This window comes from Lathyrus oleraceus, chromosome 3 (assembly GCF_024323335.1).
Source record: "Lathyrus oleraceus cultivar Zhongwan6 chromosome 3, CAAS_Psat_ZW6_1.0, whole genome shotgun sequence".
In the NCBI taxonomy this organism is placed as follows: domain Eukaryota; kingdom Viridiplantae; phylum Streptophyta; class Magnoliopsida; order Fabales; family Fabaceae; genus Lathyrus; species Lathyrus oleraceus.
The window spans coordinates 139,368,441-139,388,413 of record NC_066581.1 but is presented as its reverse complement, the minus strand read 5'-3'; the positions used below and the strand labels follow the sequence as shown (position 1 = coordinate 139,388,413).

The 19,973-nt window shown below is 33.1% G+C and overlaps 1 protein-coding gene across 1 annotated transcript; it reads left to right on the top strand.

Moving 5' to 3' along the window:
- The first annotated feature begins 5,688 nt into the window (after window positions 1-5,688).
- Window positions 5,689-7,580, top strand: LOC127130067 (auxin response factor 8). The gene is made up of 3 exons (XM_051059141.1): window positions 5,689-6,678; window positions 6,791-7,448; window positions 7,555-7,580. Exons 1-3 carry the CDS (start codon window positions 5,704-5,706, stop codon window positions 7,578-7,580), a joined length of 1,659 nt encoding a protein of 552 aa, XP_050915098.1. The 5' UTR covers window positions 5,689-5,703.
- The last annotated feature ends 12,393 nt before the right edge of the window (window positions 7,581-19,973 follow it).

Here is a 19,973-nt window from a genome sequence, read left to right as displayed (position 1 = left end):
GATTGATGCAACCCTGGAGGCAAGAAAGTATCTCTCTAGGAAGACTCTCTTCAAATTATTCCAAGTCGTGACAGAATTCAACTCAAGATAATATAACAAATCCTTGGCAGCACCCTGTAGTGAAAACGGGAAGGCTCTTAGCTTGATGTGATCTTCGGTGATTCCTTCAGGTCTCGTGTAGAGCAAACAACCTGAAATTCCTTAAGATGCTTATGCGGATCCTCACCTGCAAGACCACTAAACCTTGGCAACAAGTGTATTAAACCATATTTCAACTCAAAAGGAACAGTAACATTAGCATATTCAATACATAAACCATTGTAATTCATATTAGGAGCAGCAAGTTCTCTCAGAGTTCTTTGGTCATCCATATTAAACTCAATAGAAAAAAATCAACAAACAATGAGAAAACACATAACTAATTCAGCAATGCAACAACAAATAGGAAACTACTGACAATGTCCCTATTAAGAACAAACAATTGAAATACATAACAAACTATTAAAATAAAAGGAAACAAATAGAAAAACACAAAAATTAATCTAATAACGTCAATTAATTTTTTTGAGAATTTTCTGAAACTATCAAAACAGAAATAAAAAAATAGAAAAATAAGGAATTTCGGGTTTTTATGATGATTTCCACTATTTAGTCCCTAAATAGAGGCTTTTGATCCTTGATTTTTTCCTAGTTAATCGACAAAGAATCAGAATTATTTGAGACGACTTTCTTAAAAAAAACATATTTTTTTATCCTAAAACGCAAAAACACTAGAACACAAGAAAATTAGGGCAAAAAAATGTTAAAACACAACACTTATGACTATAATAATAGTTAGACTATAATAATGGTTAAAATCTACAAGAATCCCCGACAACGGCGCCAATTTGATCCGCTGTCGCACACGGGTCAAAACGAGTAATTAGAAAACTGTAGTTTAGCGGAAGCGACAACTCGAGTATCGTATCGCAAGGATTCTTATATTATTGTTAACCTAATGAAATCGATTTAAGGGGGGTTTATGTTTTAGTGGTCGATTTAGAAAACAAAGCAAAAAAAGTGATTAAAATAAGCGATTATAAAATAAGCCAATCTACTGTTTTTGGTTTCCGGCTAATCACTGGTTTTTACCTACCAATTCCCTAAGTGGCTTCGATCTCTATTCAATTCAAATTCGATTGACAAGCACAATAGATATATGACAGATTTATATTCCTATATTCCAAATTAAGCAAACGGATAAATACAATCGTGAATTAAGCAAACACGATTTACAAACGCAATTTAACGACAAAGTGACGAAAACGGCGATTAATAGTTAGGAATGCAATCATACGAATTTAATCAAAACCGTTCCATAAAGTACAGATTAAGCAAATCAAATTTCACATAATAGAATTGAAAGAGAACGAAATTAAATTGATAGAATAAAAACCTCAAAGCCTTGGAAATTCTGTTACAGCAGATTGACTCTAGAAGATTAGTTCCTCTTCATGATCGCACAAAAGCAAAAAGTTATCGTGAATAATGTGTATTTGCTTTAGTACCGCGGTTTCCCTTTTAAACAGAATAAGGGTTTCACTTATAATTTAAACTGGGCCAGAAAACCTTAATTCGGCTCAACAAATGGCCCAAAAGAAAATATTTCCTAAAGTATGAAACTTCAACGAACTATTTGAACATTTGCACTCTGAATCAGCTTTTGGCTTCAACATAAAGGTTGTAACTCTTTCTCTTAGCTTTCCAATTCATGTCAGAACTTGCAAAACGGAATCTCATAGCTCAAGTTATGATCCGAACAGTGGACAGGTATTAAATAACCGCTAAAATTAAAAATAGCAAACGAAAATAGATTAAAGGCAAACATGAACTTAAATCTAAAAACATAATAAATAGTAAAATAAGAAAAATAAACTAGATAAATTCCTAAGTACAATTATAGAAGAATGTGCATCAAAATACACTGATCACTTGTACCAATCATCATTCTCCTTTAGGTTTCATACTTATCCTTTTAGGACAATTTAATCAGAATCCATCTTGTGAATCAAGAGTTGTTTGGCTGTGAAACCACACATTTAATTCCTTTTGTTTTCAATCAGTCTAATACAATGATATTATGCCTTAGACCCCTCACTTGCTGGTCTGTCTGTTTACTCTTTGATTCAAAGTTCATTTACCTTTATGGTTTCCCATGCCACCATGTTCTCTTGGTATAAGTCAGACTGATCATCACTGCAATTATACCCTTGAAGTTGCGTTTGTCTTGTTAGTCCTAGTTGTGTCGGAAAACACCTATTTATTTCTTCCCTTTGCTTTTGTGGTTCCACGAACTACGATGCTCTGACTTTCTTATTACACGATGAGAATACGTAGGCACAAGGCTTCAAACCATTGGTGAATACAATCCTAATTATTCCTTTTGTCTTAGGGCACCACCCAGATCTATCATGATCCATTATCTACCTTCAATCATAAACATTCATCCAAGTGACATATTGTTTCTTTGAAACCAAATACAATTTTATTTGGAATTCCATATATACCCTTTTAGGACACTTGTCCACCTTTGTGCCAAGATATGTTTGCTATGGAACCAAACACTTATTTCCTTCTTTTTGGTTATGACAATATACTGGGTATACATTTGTCCCTCCACATCTTAGTATATACCACATTTACTCTATGGTACAAATTTACTTCCCTCCTAGGGATTCCAATATACGTTTACCTTTGGGTTTCAAATCATATCCTCAGTCACTTTTACCAAATCCTTCATTTCTGTGACTTTGGTTACCTTTCTCTATCATTCCATTCATCTCCATGATGCATTCGTAATTCTACCTTCATTCACTTCATATGATATACTCTTGCTTTGAGCCAAATACATTATCTCTTTGAGCTTCATCTTGTGTCTGCTTGTGAACCAAGAGATGTTTGCCTTAATGCCAAACACCTAATTCCTTCTTTTTGGTTATGACCATACAGCGGTATGCCTAGTTTCCTCCACGTCTTAGTCTATACCATCTTTACTCTTGGGTTCAGATTTCATCACTTTTAGAGTCAAACAATATTATCCTTTAGTTCAAACCATATTTGTTATCACACTTCTTTTCACCTCCAATCACTAGTTCTATTAACTATGGAGCTCTGAATTCCTTATTGCACTATAATGATACGTATGCATGAGGGCCCTAACCCTCACCGAGTACTTTATCTTATCTTTTTTTTCTTTTTCTCTATTCTTTCGCGAGTAATCTTTAGATATAACATTCATCCGAGCAAAGAACAATCAAAACGGTTTCCGTTGAGTACGACGAATGTTAGGGGTGTTAATACCTTCCCCTTGCATAACCAACTTTCTTACCCAGTTTCTCTTTTCCCGGGTTTTATCGATGTTTTCCCTTTCCTTCGGGAATAAATAAAGTTCGATGGCGACTATGTTGTATGTTCGAGCATGCGATGTGTTCGGGTATATTTCTGCTAGCTTCAATGACGTTCCTTTGAAACTTTTATTCTCAGTCTTATTTCAATCGTTAACGTAAAATAATTGAAAATGGCCCATAGTTTCAAGACAAATGGATTTGGAACATTATTGATTTTGGTGGACTGATAGTTGTTTTTGCAGGTACATAATATAGAGAATTGACTGCTATTCTGATAAATATTTGTCCAATTCATGATTCAGCGAATGCATTTGTGCGGTGGCGTGATCTCCATGGTTTTTCTGTTAAATCAACATACTTCTTGATAAATATGCCGAAGATGGTTCGATATAAAAGAATAAAACCAAAGCGTTAAAACTAGAATGGTCCTCTAATTTATCAAGCAATATTCAGACATTTGTCTGACAGTTAATTCTTAACGGGTTACAAACTATAGACGAATTAGCGAAATATGGAGTGGCATCGGGGCAGCATGATCAGGTTGTTTTGGGGGCCTAGGAAATCTCATCTTGACCTCTTTCTCCATTGAACAGTTTCCGCATGACACTCTAGGTGGCTTAAGGTATCTACAATAACAGACGAAGAATCTCTGGTGACTTATATTCTTAGCTTCAATACGAAGATGAAAGGCAAGAACGCCAAGAACTAAATATTGTTTAAAAGGTCCTTCTAAGAATCTCTCATGGGAATGGTTAGAGCTAGATCCTTAGGATCTTTGAATATTAATAGGAATGAGTGGTTTATTTATCCCTTAACCACTTTTACTTTGTAATTAGTGTAATTTAGGTCCTTTATTTTTGTATTTGGGTTAAACACTAACTTCTAATACAATTATCATTACTTATCGGAAAAAAAAAAGTTTTAACTTACATCATCAATATTAATGGTGCACGAAATTGGTGGTACATAAAAATGGTAACATTAAATTTAATTAATGAAAATTTGAACATTTACACATTCTCTCATACAATTTTTTTTAACTGATCAAAAATATGCAGGAGGTGGTTTTTTAAAATAAATAAAAATGGGATAATAATTTCACAAATTTCAACCATGATAGATTTGAATACGGAGAAAATTATTTTTACATCAAATGCATTCAAAAATAATGGATACCCACACTTGAGAAATTTAATTCTTCACAAGATGCTTAAATGGTGAATTCATGGAGGTTTCCAGTCGATTTAAAAAAAATGGAAGAAACAATTGTGAAAATATAAAATATAAAATAAATAATAGTCTTTCTTGTGTTATCTGTGAATTAACGAAAACAACATTTCTATTAATTTACACTATAGCTTTAAACTTAAAAATGATTATTAAATTGGATATTGATAATTCTTTATTTGAATGGTCACTTTCCGTCAAGGATTTGAAATTAGAACTTTAAGGATTCACCCGTAAAAGAATTATTTCTATAAGGTTTAATTATATTGGGACTTTAGTTAGTATAATTAGAGTAATGAACAACATAATATGAACAATAATTAATTTTTGCATAAAAATTATATGTTATTTTACACAAACAAAAATTACATGGTTAAACACTAAAAAATTATAAACGTATCAAGACACAAATTTAAGTTCAGAAAGTTGTTATAGAAGTTGTGTTAAAATAAAAAAAGTATTGATGAATTGGATTAAAAAACATGTGTCAATTGCATAAAATATTTAAGGTTGTTTTGTTAGACATTCCTATAATTAGGGTTTGAGGGACAACAAGACCAACGTTTTCTCTGTTATGGTTTTATAAACCGGGTCTCTATTTTCACGTAAACAGTAAATCTGTTTTTCATTTCAATTAATTTCAACTAATTTTCAGGAGAAATTCATGGAAAGGTTTTTATTTATAAAGTTTATGAGCTTAATTTTTGTTTCCTGTTTATTCTACACACAGAATACTTTTTTCATATACACTGAGTCCTACTTCTTCAACTCTCCATTTTCCAACAGGTTCTTATTTTCACTATTTTTTCATTTTTTTTACAACTTTTACTTGTAAAATTTAATCATGGCTGATTACTATTTTTGTCTTGTTATAATTGGGAATAAAATAAATTTATTAAGCAAGAAATTCTATATAGTGACACTCCTTTTTTCATGTTTTGATGCAGAATTCAATTTTAAAATGGCAAAAACAAACGGTTGCAGTCGAACTCGTCCTTCTAATAAAAAGAAGGATAATGAGTCAAAGAAGAGGTTGATCGATGGGAACAGAGATGTGGATCCTCAGTTATGGCATGCTGTTGCTGGAGGAATGGTTCGAATTCCAGAACTTAACTCTAACATCTTCTACTTCCCTCAAGGCCATGCTGAGCATGCATATGAACCTGTCCATTTTCCTGCCGACTTCAAAATTCCATCCCAAATTCCATGTAGGGTTGCGGCTATCCATTATAGGGCTGATCCTGACACAGATGAAGTGTATGCAAAACTCAGACTTGTTCCGCTACATATTAGTGAAGTTAGTTTTGATGATGACGCTGTTGGTGGTGGCATCGATAACATGTCTGAAACTAAGTATCAGTCTTATACGAAAACCTTGACACAATCTGATGCAAACAATGGTGGCGGATTCTCTTGTCCTAGGAAATGTGCAGAAACACTTTTTCCTCCATTAGACTATTCAGATATGCTTCCTACTCAGGACATTTTTCCCATGGATGTGCATGGAGAAACATGGAGCTTTAGACATGCTTATAGGGGCATGCCGAAGCGGCATCTGTTAACAACTGGGTGGAGTGACTTTGTGACCGATAAGCTACTTGTTTCGGGGGATTCACTTGTGTTTGTGAGAGATGAACACAGTGACCTTCATATTGGAATACGAAGGTCTAAAAAACGAAACGACTGTATATTTAAATTTTCATCAAAAAGGAAACTTGGACCATCATACGGTAGACTTACTTCCTCTTTTGGAGAGTTGAGAATAAGTGATAAGGTGATGGGAGTTGGTAAAGTGAAGGCTGAAGATGTTATTGAAGCAGTAGAACTTTGTGTCAATATGAAACCGTTTGATGTGGTTTACTATCCTCGGGTTGGTACTCCCGAGTTTTTTGTGAAACCCTCTTTGATTAGAAAAGCCCTTCAGGTTAGGTGGTGTTGTGGAATGAGGTTCAAGATGGCCATTGAAACGGAAGACTCGTCAAGGACACATTGGTTAATGGGAACAATTGCTTCTGTTCAGGCTGCTGATCCAGCATGGCCTGACTCTCTTTGGAGAGGTTTGCAGGTATAGACATGATTCTTACATACTCCTTTTGAACTCAAATTTATAAGCAAATATAACTAATTGTATTTTTATATTTTGCTTGATTAATCTTTTGATATAATGATAATTTTAGGTTACATGGGACCAACCTGATTTAGTTACAAATACCAAAATGCTGAATCCGTGGGAAGTCGAAGTAGTATCGGACATGCCTCCGTTCCCTTTTGTCCCTTTCTTGCCATCAAGTAAGAAACTGAGATGGGATCAACAGCCAAGTTTCGCCATGGATGGCCAATTAACAATGCCAACATTTCCAAACAATGAAACTCCAAATGTTGATAGTACTACAGGCATGCAGGGAGCCAGGCATGATGATATTAGTTTCTCCAAATCATCCTTTCACCTTGAAAAAATTCCATTAGAACCCTTTATGTCTCATTTCCGACAATCATTTAATCATGATGCCTCAACATCCACTTCTGTCTCTAATAGCCCCACATTGCAAAAGGAGAGCAACAATAAATCATCACAGCAACTGGATCATGCGAAGCCGAAAGAGTTGGTGCTTTTTGGCCAAACAATAAAGCATGCAAAGCCGAAAGAGTTGGAGCTTTTTGGCCAAACAATGGATCATGCGAAGCCGAAAGTGTTGGTGCTTTTTGGTCAAAGAATACAAATTGACAGTGAAAACGAAAATGCTGAGATGAAAATCACTAATTATTTGTCTGATCCTTTACAATGCAAAAAAGATAGTAATTCTGAAGGAGAAACAGTGGAGATTGAGCATTCCGGTAATAATTAGAAATGAATAAAATTTAGTATCTTTGTTATATTGCAAAAACTGGTTCATCTCTTAGAAATTGATATATGATAATAATATTTTTTGTGTTGTTTCAGGGAGTTCATCAAAAGAGCCGGCGTGACTGTTGTATATATTAGCAATGGAAGGAAGAAGTCTGATCTTGTAATGTGACAATCCAATAGCCATAATTTGCTATAAACATGATCTTGGGTTGATAAGAAGTTATCTATGTATTCTAGTTCAATTCTGATTCATCTGATATAAAGCTTTTATTTTAAGTTGATTTTTGTTTTGTTATGTTATTAAAAGTTTATGGTTTAGAGAATACATGCAGCACTCATATTATAAAACATGGCTAATTAAGTTTTCAAGTACCCTTCAGAGTGTAGTGTGGAATAATGACAAATAATAACCTAATGCCACATTTTGTCGCGGCCAGCCAGATAAATCTTAGGGTGGTTTTCATCAACCTAATTTAAGGAAGACATGTATTAGTGATTTCAAAACATTATCATGGCATTGTGCTCACATTCTTAACAAAGAACAATTAAGGTCTGAATTTTTTGCAATCATGGTTTTTCCGAGTTCAACAAGTCATATCAAAAGTCAACTTTGTATCTATTTTATATTGTTCATTGATATCGGTTATGTTGTAAATAGTTACTAAAATCTTATATTATATAAGGCTTTAAGTTAATAGTAAACAATTGATGGAGTTACTGAAGCTTTGACTTCGTCTCTTATTGCACTTACTAAGCTCTTATGATACCACCCATAATGACAAAATGTGTTGACCCGAGAAAATCACCAATGTTAATGATCTTATTTGGTCTGCAAAGTCACACTCATAGATTTCCAAACATGTTTATAACCAGTGAGATATAATCATTCTTTGGAGTAAGTAGTATGGGACTTGGATTTGGTCTAATATTGAGAATCACCAATGTTCATTAATGAATAGATGTCTGAGATTGGAGTAGGATGAAAAAAATGAGAGAGGAAGTACAAGAGGATATGTATCGAGTAGTATGTGGTTCATGTTGGGGAGACAGGAGAAGACGGAAGCGATACCAAAATCAATGTTTTAGTGAAGAAAATGTCATCGGTTTAGTATATTTTAAGTGTTTATACATTCGAACCAAAAGTTTAATTGGAGTGAATGATACTAAGGAAATTTAGAACTACTTGTAAGTTGTGAACTTTGTTATAGATAAAGCCAATTCACTTCATTTCTCTACCAAACGGGTTGCAGAAGCTGGCAATAAGGGAAGGAACGTTCACATGTTTTCTTCTTCTTCCAAGGCTTTGGATGATTTTAGTCACATACGACAGGTTAGAGTCCTTTTTTTTTCTTTCCTTTCTTTTTCATGTAAAGTCATTTTTGTCTTGTCTTTATCACAACATGGTATTTTCATAGATGATACAGTGATGACTGTCTCTAATGACCTGACATTGCAAAAGGAGAGAACCCGTGAGAATGATTCGTGCTCGATATCAATTTCTACACCGCGGTCAGAGGAACTGGATCATGCGATGCCGAAGCAGATTGTGTTGTTTGGACAAACAATACAAATTGGCCAGGACAAACAATACTTTGGAGCAGAAACAGTGGAGATTGAAAATTTTCAAGGACATAATTCACTAGATCAAACAGATTTTATTAAAAAAGGGAAAACATTGATTTATTAATTCAAATATTAATAAGGGAAAAATCTAGGAATTTTGATGACTCTTGAAAATCACAATGTAAAATGAGAAAAATCATCCAAACGGCAAAAATAAATAAATTATAGTGATGTGAAAGATTCATATTTTTCATACAAGAATCAGTGTAAGTATCATTATCCTATGATATGACCATGGAGGAGTTTGTGAAGAAGAACTATAGTTATATTGTAGAACAATATGATATTTATAAAGATGATGAAAAGTTAAGTGTTGGAATTGTAGAACAATATCATATTTCCATACAAGACATAAGTTCATGAAATTCAAGAGAGAGTGAAGCAGTACATGGTTTTAGATCCTAAGTTTTCTGTTACTGTTCGTTCAGTTGATGGATTTCAAGGTGGTGACAAGAAATTGTATCAAGCTATTGAAGATGTTTTGTTTGCATTTGAGCTACTAAATCATTTTGCATCAGCATTTAATAAACTAAGGATATGGGACATTTCAAAATAAAATGTTTTCTCTAGGTAAGTCAAGCATATGTGAAAAGTAGAAGTTTAGGATCATCCTTATTATAACTAATATTTGGATGAATTTGTATTTCACAGAAAACCATTTACATCATGTAAAAAAAACCAGAGCAGAATATATGTAAGTGAACTGTGAAAGTAAGCAAAGGAGTAGCTGAAAGCAAAGCCCCACATCGTTATCTCAACAAAAAAAAACTCAAGTGTTTATATAATCTGCAAGTAATGTGTAAATTGAAAAGATGTTTAACTGGGCTTCTTGCTCAAACTTAGCCCATAAATTTATTTAAAGAATTTTAATTAATTAATTTTTAAAAAATTATCATATTTTTATCCCAAGTATACAAAAGTGGAGGGAGTTTTTAAAATGAAGGATCGAACTATGGAATCAAAAATAAATATAAGTCTTTCTTTTTTATTACTAATAATTAATATGAGATTAAAGGTAATGTAATGATGGAATGTAGGTCGTTGATTTATTGAAAATACAAAATTTTAAGATTAAAGCGTGATGTGACGGATGCGCGCCGTTGATTGGTTGAGCGTCGTTGATTGGTTGAAAATATAAAATTTTAAGATTAAAGTATAATATAAAATTTTAAGATTAAAGCGTGATGTGATGAAATATACGTCATTGATCGGTTGAAAGTATAAAATTATTTGAACACGATTAGAAGATTAGAATACCGCCATGTCATCATTCCTCCTCCTCAAAGTTTAGGGTTTTTCAATTCATTTTTTTTATGTTATTTTTAATTTGTTCATATTGTTGTGTGATTATTAGTCAATTTGTGTCCAATTTGCAATTTGGTAGGGTTATAATTGTTTGCTCTGAAGTTGGGAACAATGTATTTAACTCACTCAAACTATGGTTAGAACTACAAGTGCTATGTGCAATTTTTTTTTATATAACTTGTCTTAAAAATAACCTTCACTATTTTCTTGTTATAACCGTTTCAAAGCTTTTATTTTTAACTCACCCTATTCTTTTACTCTAACTCTTTCAAACCTCTCACTATCTCATAAACAATTTTACATCAACCTCTAACTAACTTGAAAGTTTCAGTTGCTTAACTCCTCTTCACATCTCTCTTATTGATTGCAGAATCAGGTACTATTTTCCTTTTCTTTTTCCTTTCTTTATATTCTTTCTTCTACTCTTCTTTTATTTTCTATTTCATTTTCATTGCTTCTTGATTTTAACTTTCAATTATCAATGTGATACTGAAAGTGATTATGTTGCAATAAGGGAGTATTGTTTTACTTTTTTTCTCCCTTTAACTTTGCAGGGTTAGTCCTTAATATGCATTATCTCATTCAAATTCTCTTGTGTTTGTTACAATCATTCAACAAAAATAGTGCAACTTGTATTTGTGTACAATCATTCTTTCTCTAATTTCTGTCTAATTCATATCACAACTTTTCTTTTTAATATATTTGCTGCCTGCAACTAAGTATACCGTTTGATTTTGTGTGCAATCATTGAAATGCTGCGAAGAAAATCACAAGTTCTTGTTCTGAACCTCTACGTTCCTCTGGTGAGAGGCTGGAGTGTAATCTGGATAACAAGTGCAAAAAGATTGAAGATTGAGGTAATAATTAAAAATAAATAAAATTTAGTAGTATCCTTTTATGTATTGCAAAATAGGCAGCGTGGCAATTCTATTAGCTATGGAAGGAATAAAATTTAGTATTCTCCTTTTAATATATGACACTTATTTGTTTATTTTTTAAAGAGTCAATTTCAATCCTTAAACTATTTTAAAAAACATATTTTTTTAACACATGAGCAAGGTCACAAAACTAGATCTACTGTGTTTAAGCATACACAAAATTATACTTTTTTCTATAACTAATGATAAACAATTTAATTTCAATTGTTCTTTGATGTTTTTATTTTGTCTGTGTGCCTAAGCACCGTATATAAGACTTGCTCTCAACATATATCATTAATTACTATTTACTATACCCTCTTTGTTTCAAATTATATATAAAAAAACAAATTGATTAAAAATTTATAAATAGAGTTTGATAATGTATTTTTGTTATTTTGAAATAAATTTCATGAGTAAATGGAAAATCAAAAGAAGAATTGGTTGAATTTGTTCATGCAATAATGAAGAATTGGTTTGAAAATAGAAAAGAGAATTTTTTTGTAAGTGTTGAAAATCAGCTAGTCAAATGATTTAAACTCAGGATAACGAGATACATATATAATTTTGTTGCAGCATTATAGTATCAGAACATAAATTTAAAAAGAAAATTTTGTATTAAAGATTGGTCGATAATATATCTCGAGTATGATTGAAATTTATTTATCATGAAGTTGTCTGAGCATAAAAAACAAGTCCATATAACTCAAAGTGTGGTTATAAACTTATAAGAAAATGCACTATTCTGTGTGCTTGTTTAATTTCATGGAAGATGAAACTCCATAGATTTATACATATGAATGAGGTTTACACGCATTAGAAAAGATTTTGATTTAATGATGATAGTGTGATCAAGCGTGAAAAATCATATATCTCTATTATAACAAAATGAGAGGTAGATCAAGAGAGATATTTGAAAGTTGATTATAATATACTGCACATAAAAAAAACAGATGTGTAAGATAGCCTATCTAAAAACTACAAATATGAAATCATCCACGGAATTAGTTAAACTAAAGGTGCTTCTAAGAAGGTCAAACCAACACTGAGTGACAATTCAACCAAGTCGTCATCATCCTATTTCAAACATGTCGATCCACTTTATTCGGATTCTCTGATTTCACAATCTAAAAAAATTCTATTAAATGTCCTCACATAAGCAAATCATCTTCTTCACCACCTTTACGAAAAATGATACACATTGAAGAAATGCATGTTTTTATGTACACATATGTTGACTGAATTGTAGATGTTAAAGGTGATGGTAATTGTGGATTTCACACTATTTAAACTTTCCTAGGTAAGGGAGAAGAAAATCATACATTTGTCATACAACATCTTTTCAAATAGTTAAAGGCCCATATGGAATCATACATGGAGGCTATACAGGAAAAAAGAACAATACGATAAAATTCACGATGCTCTTATTCCTTGTGTTAACGCTGCAACACCGATGGAAAAATAGATGTATTTTTGTGAAATGGGTCATGTTATAGAAAATGCATATAACAAAATGTGTATCGATCTTACAAAATATAGTTTCTCAAAAATATATTTTCACTTCAAAGTGGCTCACCTCAAAATTCAGTCAGACACATTATGTGTATTGGACGGATTTAAAAATCACAATATTTTATTCAAGTTTATTTAAAATTAGGATATCTTATTACCACGAACACCCCTTGAATGGACATCTCAAACCACAAAAGAAGTTGAAACTTGGCTGAATACATTTTTGGATATAATTGAAGAGTTAACCGAGTTGAGTGATATTGAAAGAGAATCAAATTAGAAAAAGTCAAAGGCAGACACACCCCTTACTACTACACATAATACATTTCATGACAAAGTTTCACCTCACCCAACAAAAAACCAAGGTATAATTCCAAGAAGCACCATGTTTTATTTTTTAAAAAATGAATACCACATATTCTCTTAGTTTCTAAATACAACCGAGAGAAAAAATAATCCAGGACATGCTTCGAAATCCAGCAAATGTAATTTGTATTTTTCTTTCTTTAAAAGTGATATCTTTCTTTTTTCTTTTATTTTTTATTTTTAAATTAATGATACAGTCATTCGGCATTCTTTAATGGCCTAGGGATTAGATAATTAGATTTAATGTAAAAACACTCGTTAATCAAATTTTACCCTAAACCTAACTTATTTGTACCCGCTACAAACCTGTACACATCATTCTTTGGGATGGATTGTAAGACATAAAATGTCTTCAATGTTCTTCTATCTTGAACAAAATATTTTTTTGTTCTGCCAATCTATCTCACATAATGATGTTGATGTTATTGTTGTGTTTTTGGAATAACCTTCTAATGTTGTCAATCAAAGAAAATACTCCATAATTTATTGCTTTCCTCGGTTGACAATATTGAGAAATTTATTCCTAAACATTTTCTCAAAATAATGAAATCTTTGAACAAAATATTGGGATGGATTGTAAGTGCAGAAAAAATTCTCATAGTTGGAACAAAAAACTTACCATAAATTGGATGCATGCAATCCATTGAACTTGAAAATAATGTGTACAAAGGGTATACAAAAAAAATGAATAATAGAAAAGATTTGTTATTTTTCAAGAATAACTTGAAAATATTTGTTGCTCTCCAAGAATGCATTGTCAAAATTTGGATTTGTTTAAACAATGTATTTTAATATTCGATGTAAACAATGTAATTAAAAAAAACTTATTGCCCTCGTTTTTTTTACAGAAATCGAGAGGTATGTGGTGCTTGGGATGAAACATATTTTATTGTATTTTTTATTTAAAAAGAAACACATTTTACCTCTGTTTTGAGTAATAATCGAGGGAAAATATAAGCGTGTTTAATGAGTTTCTTCGTCGTCCTTAAACAAGTATAAGCGTGTTTAATGAGTATCAACGCTCAAGACACTACCATTAGTGAGCCACATGAAACCTAAAAGGCATTATAAAAGCATTCTGAATATTAAAAATTGATAATGAAACATTTGATATGAAAACTTTGAAACTTAAAGAAGTTTGGAAAAGTTCTCTATGATGGATTGCAAGAGCAAAAAATTATTTGGGTTCAAGGTTTGTGTTCTTAAATAAGCATATAATTGAATATTTATTTTATTTATCTAACCCTTTTTTGTTTTATATCAGAAACAAATGCATGAAATATCTAATATTTGAGTTTCCCCAAGACTCAATGAAACGATGATCCAACATTTGTTCTTCCCTAAGATATCTAGCATTTATTCTTCACCGACAGCGATGATGATGAATCAAATTCAAAATTTGTTACATATTTTTACTTTAATATTTTGTGTAAACAATGTAATATTTTGTATAAACAAATTAATTTATTAATATTCTATGTAAACAATGTAATGAGTATTTTTTTTAAAGAATTTATATTTCCCCTCGGTTTTGGCCATAAACCGAGAGATATGTGACACTAATTTTGGAAATATAAAAAAGCTATTGTTGGGGATCGAACCAATGACCATTTCAACTATCCCATCGGTTACTCTAAAATTGAGGGGTATAATTGAGAGTTTTCATGACGCCCTTCGTTACCTCGTCTATGTAATCGAGATTAAATCAACTTCACTTGGGGATATGAAAGGTTAACACTCAATCACAGGTTAGTATGGATCGTTTAAGATGATTATCCATCGAAAAAGATTCATAGAAAGGACTCACTAGGGTGAGAGCTTGTTGGGGAAGACTTTCATATGAGACTCTGCGGGGGAAGTTACCTACTAGGGAAAACCAATCAGCATTCTTGGTGAGATAAGAAGTCTACTTGGGAAAATGCAATTGACTTAGTTTAGGATTAATTTTGGCTTCCGTGAGCGGTTATAGAATCATGGCCTATGTTATGTATTCATGTTTTGTGCAGATGGATGATATGTTTTGGATCAATGTATTTGCGTGATATGTCTTGGGTCGATGCATTTGTTAATGCATGACATGTGAATGCATGAAATGAAATTTATGGTTGATACATGTGATGGATTAATGGATGGACGATAATTGAAATTGGATTTTAACGTAGGCATGTCAAGCATGGATTAGTTTTCTTTTGACGAAAAAGTCCAAGCAAGGTTGAAATTTGGAATGCCAATGAAGATTGGACTTTGGTGTGTCAATGGATTGTCAGTCGAATACTGGACTCAAAAGAAGGCATGATTAGATCTCCAGACGAGTAATGGACCTTGAAATGGAAACAATTTGATTTCCAGACGTGTACTGGTCTTTAGGACGAAGAAGATTCAATTTCCAGACAGGTACTGGATTTAACAATTTACTAACAGACAAAAACTGGATTTTAAACTGGAGACCGCCAAACTGATACTGGACTTTAATTCATTAACATATTATAACTGGATATTAACTAGAGACCTCCAAACGAGTATTGGAATTTAATTGATTACGATACGAGAACTGGATTTGACTTCCAGGCGAGAATTGAAATAAATTGATTATCAAACGAGATCTGGATTTGACTTCCAGGAAAGAACTAGACTTTAATTGATTACCAGATGAGAACTAGATTTAAAATTGAATGAGTTTCAAACGAACGTCGAATTCTAAAGAAGAAAAGGTTTTGAACTTCGCTAGACAAGTATTGGTCTTTGCGGGTGCCAAACGGTGTTAGTCTTTCTGGATTTAAAGAGTATAGGTGGTGACAGACGATCTTTGGGAATAAGGGTGAGTGCCATACATGACTCGTGTTATGCAAGATGATTGATATTTATTTTTATGCATGAAATATGATTATTTTTTATGTGACACGTGTTAGAAATGCATGAAGTGTGATGACTGATTGATGCATTTGATTTTGTTCTAAGGGAGATTAGGCTTCAGGGTAGGTGCCAAGTGGGACAAGTCTTTTGTGATATGCCAAGCAATGTTGGGCTTTTGTAAGGTGTCAAGCAAGGTTGGGATTTCAAGAGGTTCCAAATGAGGTTGGGCTTTGGTGTTTTTAGATGTGTCGAGTGAGGTCGGGCTCTTGGCTTTTGAGGCGTCAAGTGAGTTCGGGCTTTTGATTGTAAATGTGGGGTGCCAAACAATGTTAGGCTTTTGACTTTTTATGCTTGTGTTACAAGGCTTTTTTATGTTGACAAATTCATGCTATGGGAATATGCCCGATGGATGAGGTGATATGCATGGTTTAATGCTAGAGTGATGTTAAATGATGATGATGATGATTTATGTGATGACTTGAATGTTTCAACAAGTTCCTATGTGGAGGGCCATGGATGGTTAAAATTGAAGATAAGAGTTCTTTTATGGCAAAAGTATTTGTCGAGGGGATAAGCTATTTGACGAAAGATGGTTCTAGCATGATCTCCCAATACTCATTTCGAACTCGATCATTGTTGATGTATTGTAGGTTTTTCCTAAGCATTTTGAAATATGGAGAGAAATCGCCTCTAGAGTCTATCATACCCTAGTCTGTTGGGTCTTTGAAGATATTTTCCTCAATACATGTTTTGAAGCAATTTTTCATAATATGACCTTAAGACGTGTAATGCCCCAATATTCTGAATCTTGAAGCAGTTTTCCCCTGATTAATCGACTCTTGGAGTGGTTTACCTCTGATTTAACGATCTTGGGAGGGTTGAGTTCATTATGCTCCTTGGGTGGCTTTCCTTAGTATGAGCCTTGAAGAGATTCGTCCTCGACTAACCGACTCTTGGAATGGTTTGCCCCTAATGAACTGTTTCTTGAGTGGTTTCTTTTGATCAAACCTCACAAAGATCTGCCCTAGATTGACTGAGCTTTTGAAGGATTTTCACCTCACCAACATTGTCTTTAGGAAATTTTCCCATGGTCAATAAAGTCTTGAGAGGGTTTCCTTAGATTGTATACTTTGCGAATGATTGAATTCCTTGTTGATTTCTCATTATCGGAACTTCCTTGATGCTAAGTGTTGGCTTGCAAATAAGATTGTTCCTTTAAAATGGTATTTCTAATGCAATGCACATGCAAGTTTTAAAATCAATGTTGAGATCATATTGTGGTGTACAGTGAATGGATCAATGGTGAGAAAGTAATGTTTATTTAGACATTTAAAGTGTGGAAATGGTAATGCGCAAGCATGATACCAATGAAAATGATTAGAAAAGACCTCTGGAGTCAAGTTAACTCAATCTTGATGTAGTGCGCTTTCAAAATAAACCTTGATTCAATTAGGTCTTTTGAGGGTTGTAACATGGTCTGGTTCATGATTTTCAAAACAAAAGGATATAAGGCTCAAATTTTCAATTTAACCCACCCCATTCTCCTTGATGATCTTCATTCCTACATTCAATTGATTTGAAACACACATTCTATTTTCAAGAAAATTTTGAAATTGAAAATGTGATGATATGATGACTCAAGAGCCAATGAGGTTTTTTTGCTTGAGGTGGAAGTCACTTTATTTTATTTGCTTTGGTATGATGGTCATGTAATCTTGTTTTTTTGTTAAAAGATTTTTATGACCTCTTTTTTTTGTTGCTTTTTATCCCTAATTTTTACCTGGACCGCTTCTTTGAAGCTTTTAGTCCATCAGGATGCCCTAATTTTTGCCTAAGTCATATTTTCAAGTTTTGACTTAGCGGGCTTTTCTTTCTTTTTATTTTTTTGGGAGAAAGGTTGTGAGTTCCTTGTTATTGGTTGGTGAGAAATAAACACTAAAAAAAATTGGTCTTTCACGACTTCTTCGACACTTTATGATGTGTGCAAGGAAGAAGATGTGGTTGAACCTCTTATTATAAGGTGTACACATGGAATGATTCTCTTGGAATTCAAATGCATAACCTAACTAACTAAAAAAACTACCCTTCCACTAGTTAAGCGTGAGGGTTTTTTAATACAGAAAGAAACACCAACTTCTCGGTTCAAAATGGTTGACTGAGGATTAACTCCTTAACTCTTTGGTACTTGTAATTTGAAACAATGCCTTACACTATCAGTAAGGTTTTATTCAAAAACATACCGTCAACAATTTTGGGTATTTTATTTTCATCATTCTCCCTCTGATCTTTGCTTAAACAAAAATTTGATGAAGGAATATGAATGGGAGAAGTATTGATATGTTTTTTGTGTGATAGAAATAGAAAACAAGTGAACATGAAATGATTGATTCAAAACATGCATGCTCATTTCATTATTATTATCGTATAAAAATAACAAGTTTACAAGCAAGCCACATTTAAAAAACGAAGAAATTACAAACGGAAATGATAACATAATGATTGTAAATGTAAAGGAGACTCTCTCATGCTTGATTCATTGTTAGATTGGCCTTTTTACCCACTCTGAGATTGAAGTCGATAGGTTTGTCGAGGCTGAGAATGTGCTTCAAGTTTCATCATGATTTGACACTGAATCCTCCAAGCTCCTTTTTCTTTAGACTTTTCTAACATTAGGTTCTCAACTTTTGCTGCATCTGGGAGACTATCTTTGATTCTTCATATCTTTAGTTTTCTGTTTGGAGCAGGCTCGCGTGCTGTAGTCTTTTTGCCTTCTTTGAAAATATCTAACTTTTGCATGGACCGATATTTCGAGTTTTCAGTCCAACGGGACAATACCTTTTTTTTCTTAAGTTGCCCTTTCAATTTTTCGACTTAGCGAACTCTTTTCCTCTTTTGTTTTTTAGGAATAAATTTTTTTGACTGCACAGAGTAATGGGGTGTGGAAACTCCTATCCACTGTTGTAATAATCAATGTTCTGCCTTCTTTTCTATAAGGTTCAGTTGGTTAAACCTTGCTTGGACCCATTTCCATTGGACGGTGATGAAGGAAATTATGATTAAGATTTTGCGGTTGAGGGATGATATAATAACGCCCCACACTTGCAGCTACGTGTTGTTGATTTTCTCTTTTCTCCATCCAATATTGTAAGGCTATCAAAAACCTCTCCTAATTTCTCTTTCAATTTGCTAACTTCGCGTTTTAGAGCTTCTTGTCTTAGCACAAACTTTTCCATGACTTGCGAGAATGAGTTCAATATGAGCGTGAAAGACCATTTGGCTTTTATCTGGTGGGTGACGACAAGTATGCATTAGGTATGAATGCAATGCAACAAAATGAATGCTATGAAATTAAATGTAATATGCTGAGATTTTTTATTTTATTGAATGCAATGCAACACCATGTGTGGGCTCAAAAAATTATGGATTTGGAATCATATGGGTAATTAGACAACAAAACAACCTATATGAAAAGGCTCCTTACGATATGATAGTTCTAAGTTTCTCTACCCAACACCTCACATAGTTTAGCTCTAGGGGTTTTGTTTGTTTAAGAACGAGCCTAAAGTCATAAACCTCATTTGAAACTTCGCCACGAGTATGGACTAACGAATTCATAGTGAAATTACAAAGGATCTCCCTTAGGTGGAGCCTTCGTATAGACCTAATGATATGTGTATCTTGTAGGCCATACTACAGGGTCTACAGGCCCAACATTTGGTATGGATCCTAAACAAGGTCCCCAAAGTCAAGGATCATGTTTGAAATCTTGTCATGAGGGTGGGCTAGCCAACTTATGACTAAAGTATCAGACATATCTACTCTAACGGAGTCTTTGTATAAAATCTATTAGGGTGTTCATCCCATTGACCCATACTACACAAAATCCTTTCTAACTTATGGTTTTTCTCAAGTCCGGGTATAAAGCTTATCTCAATA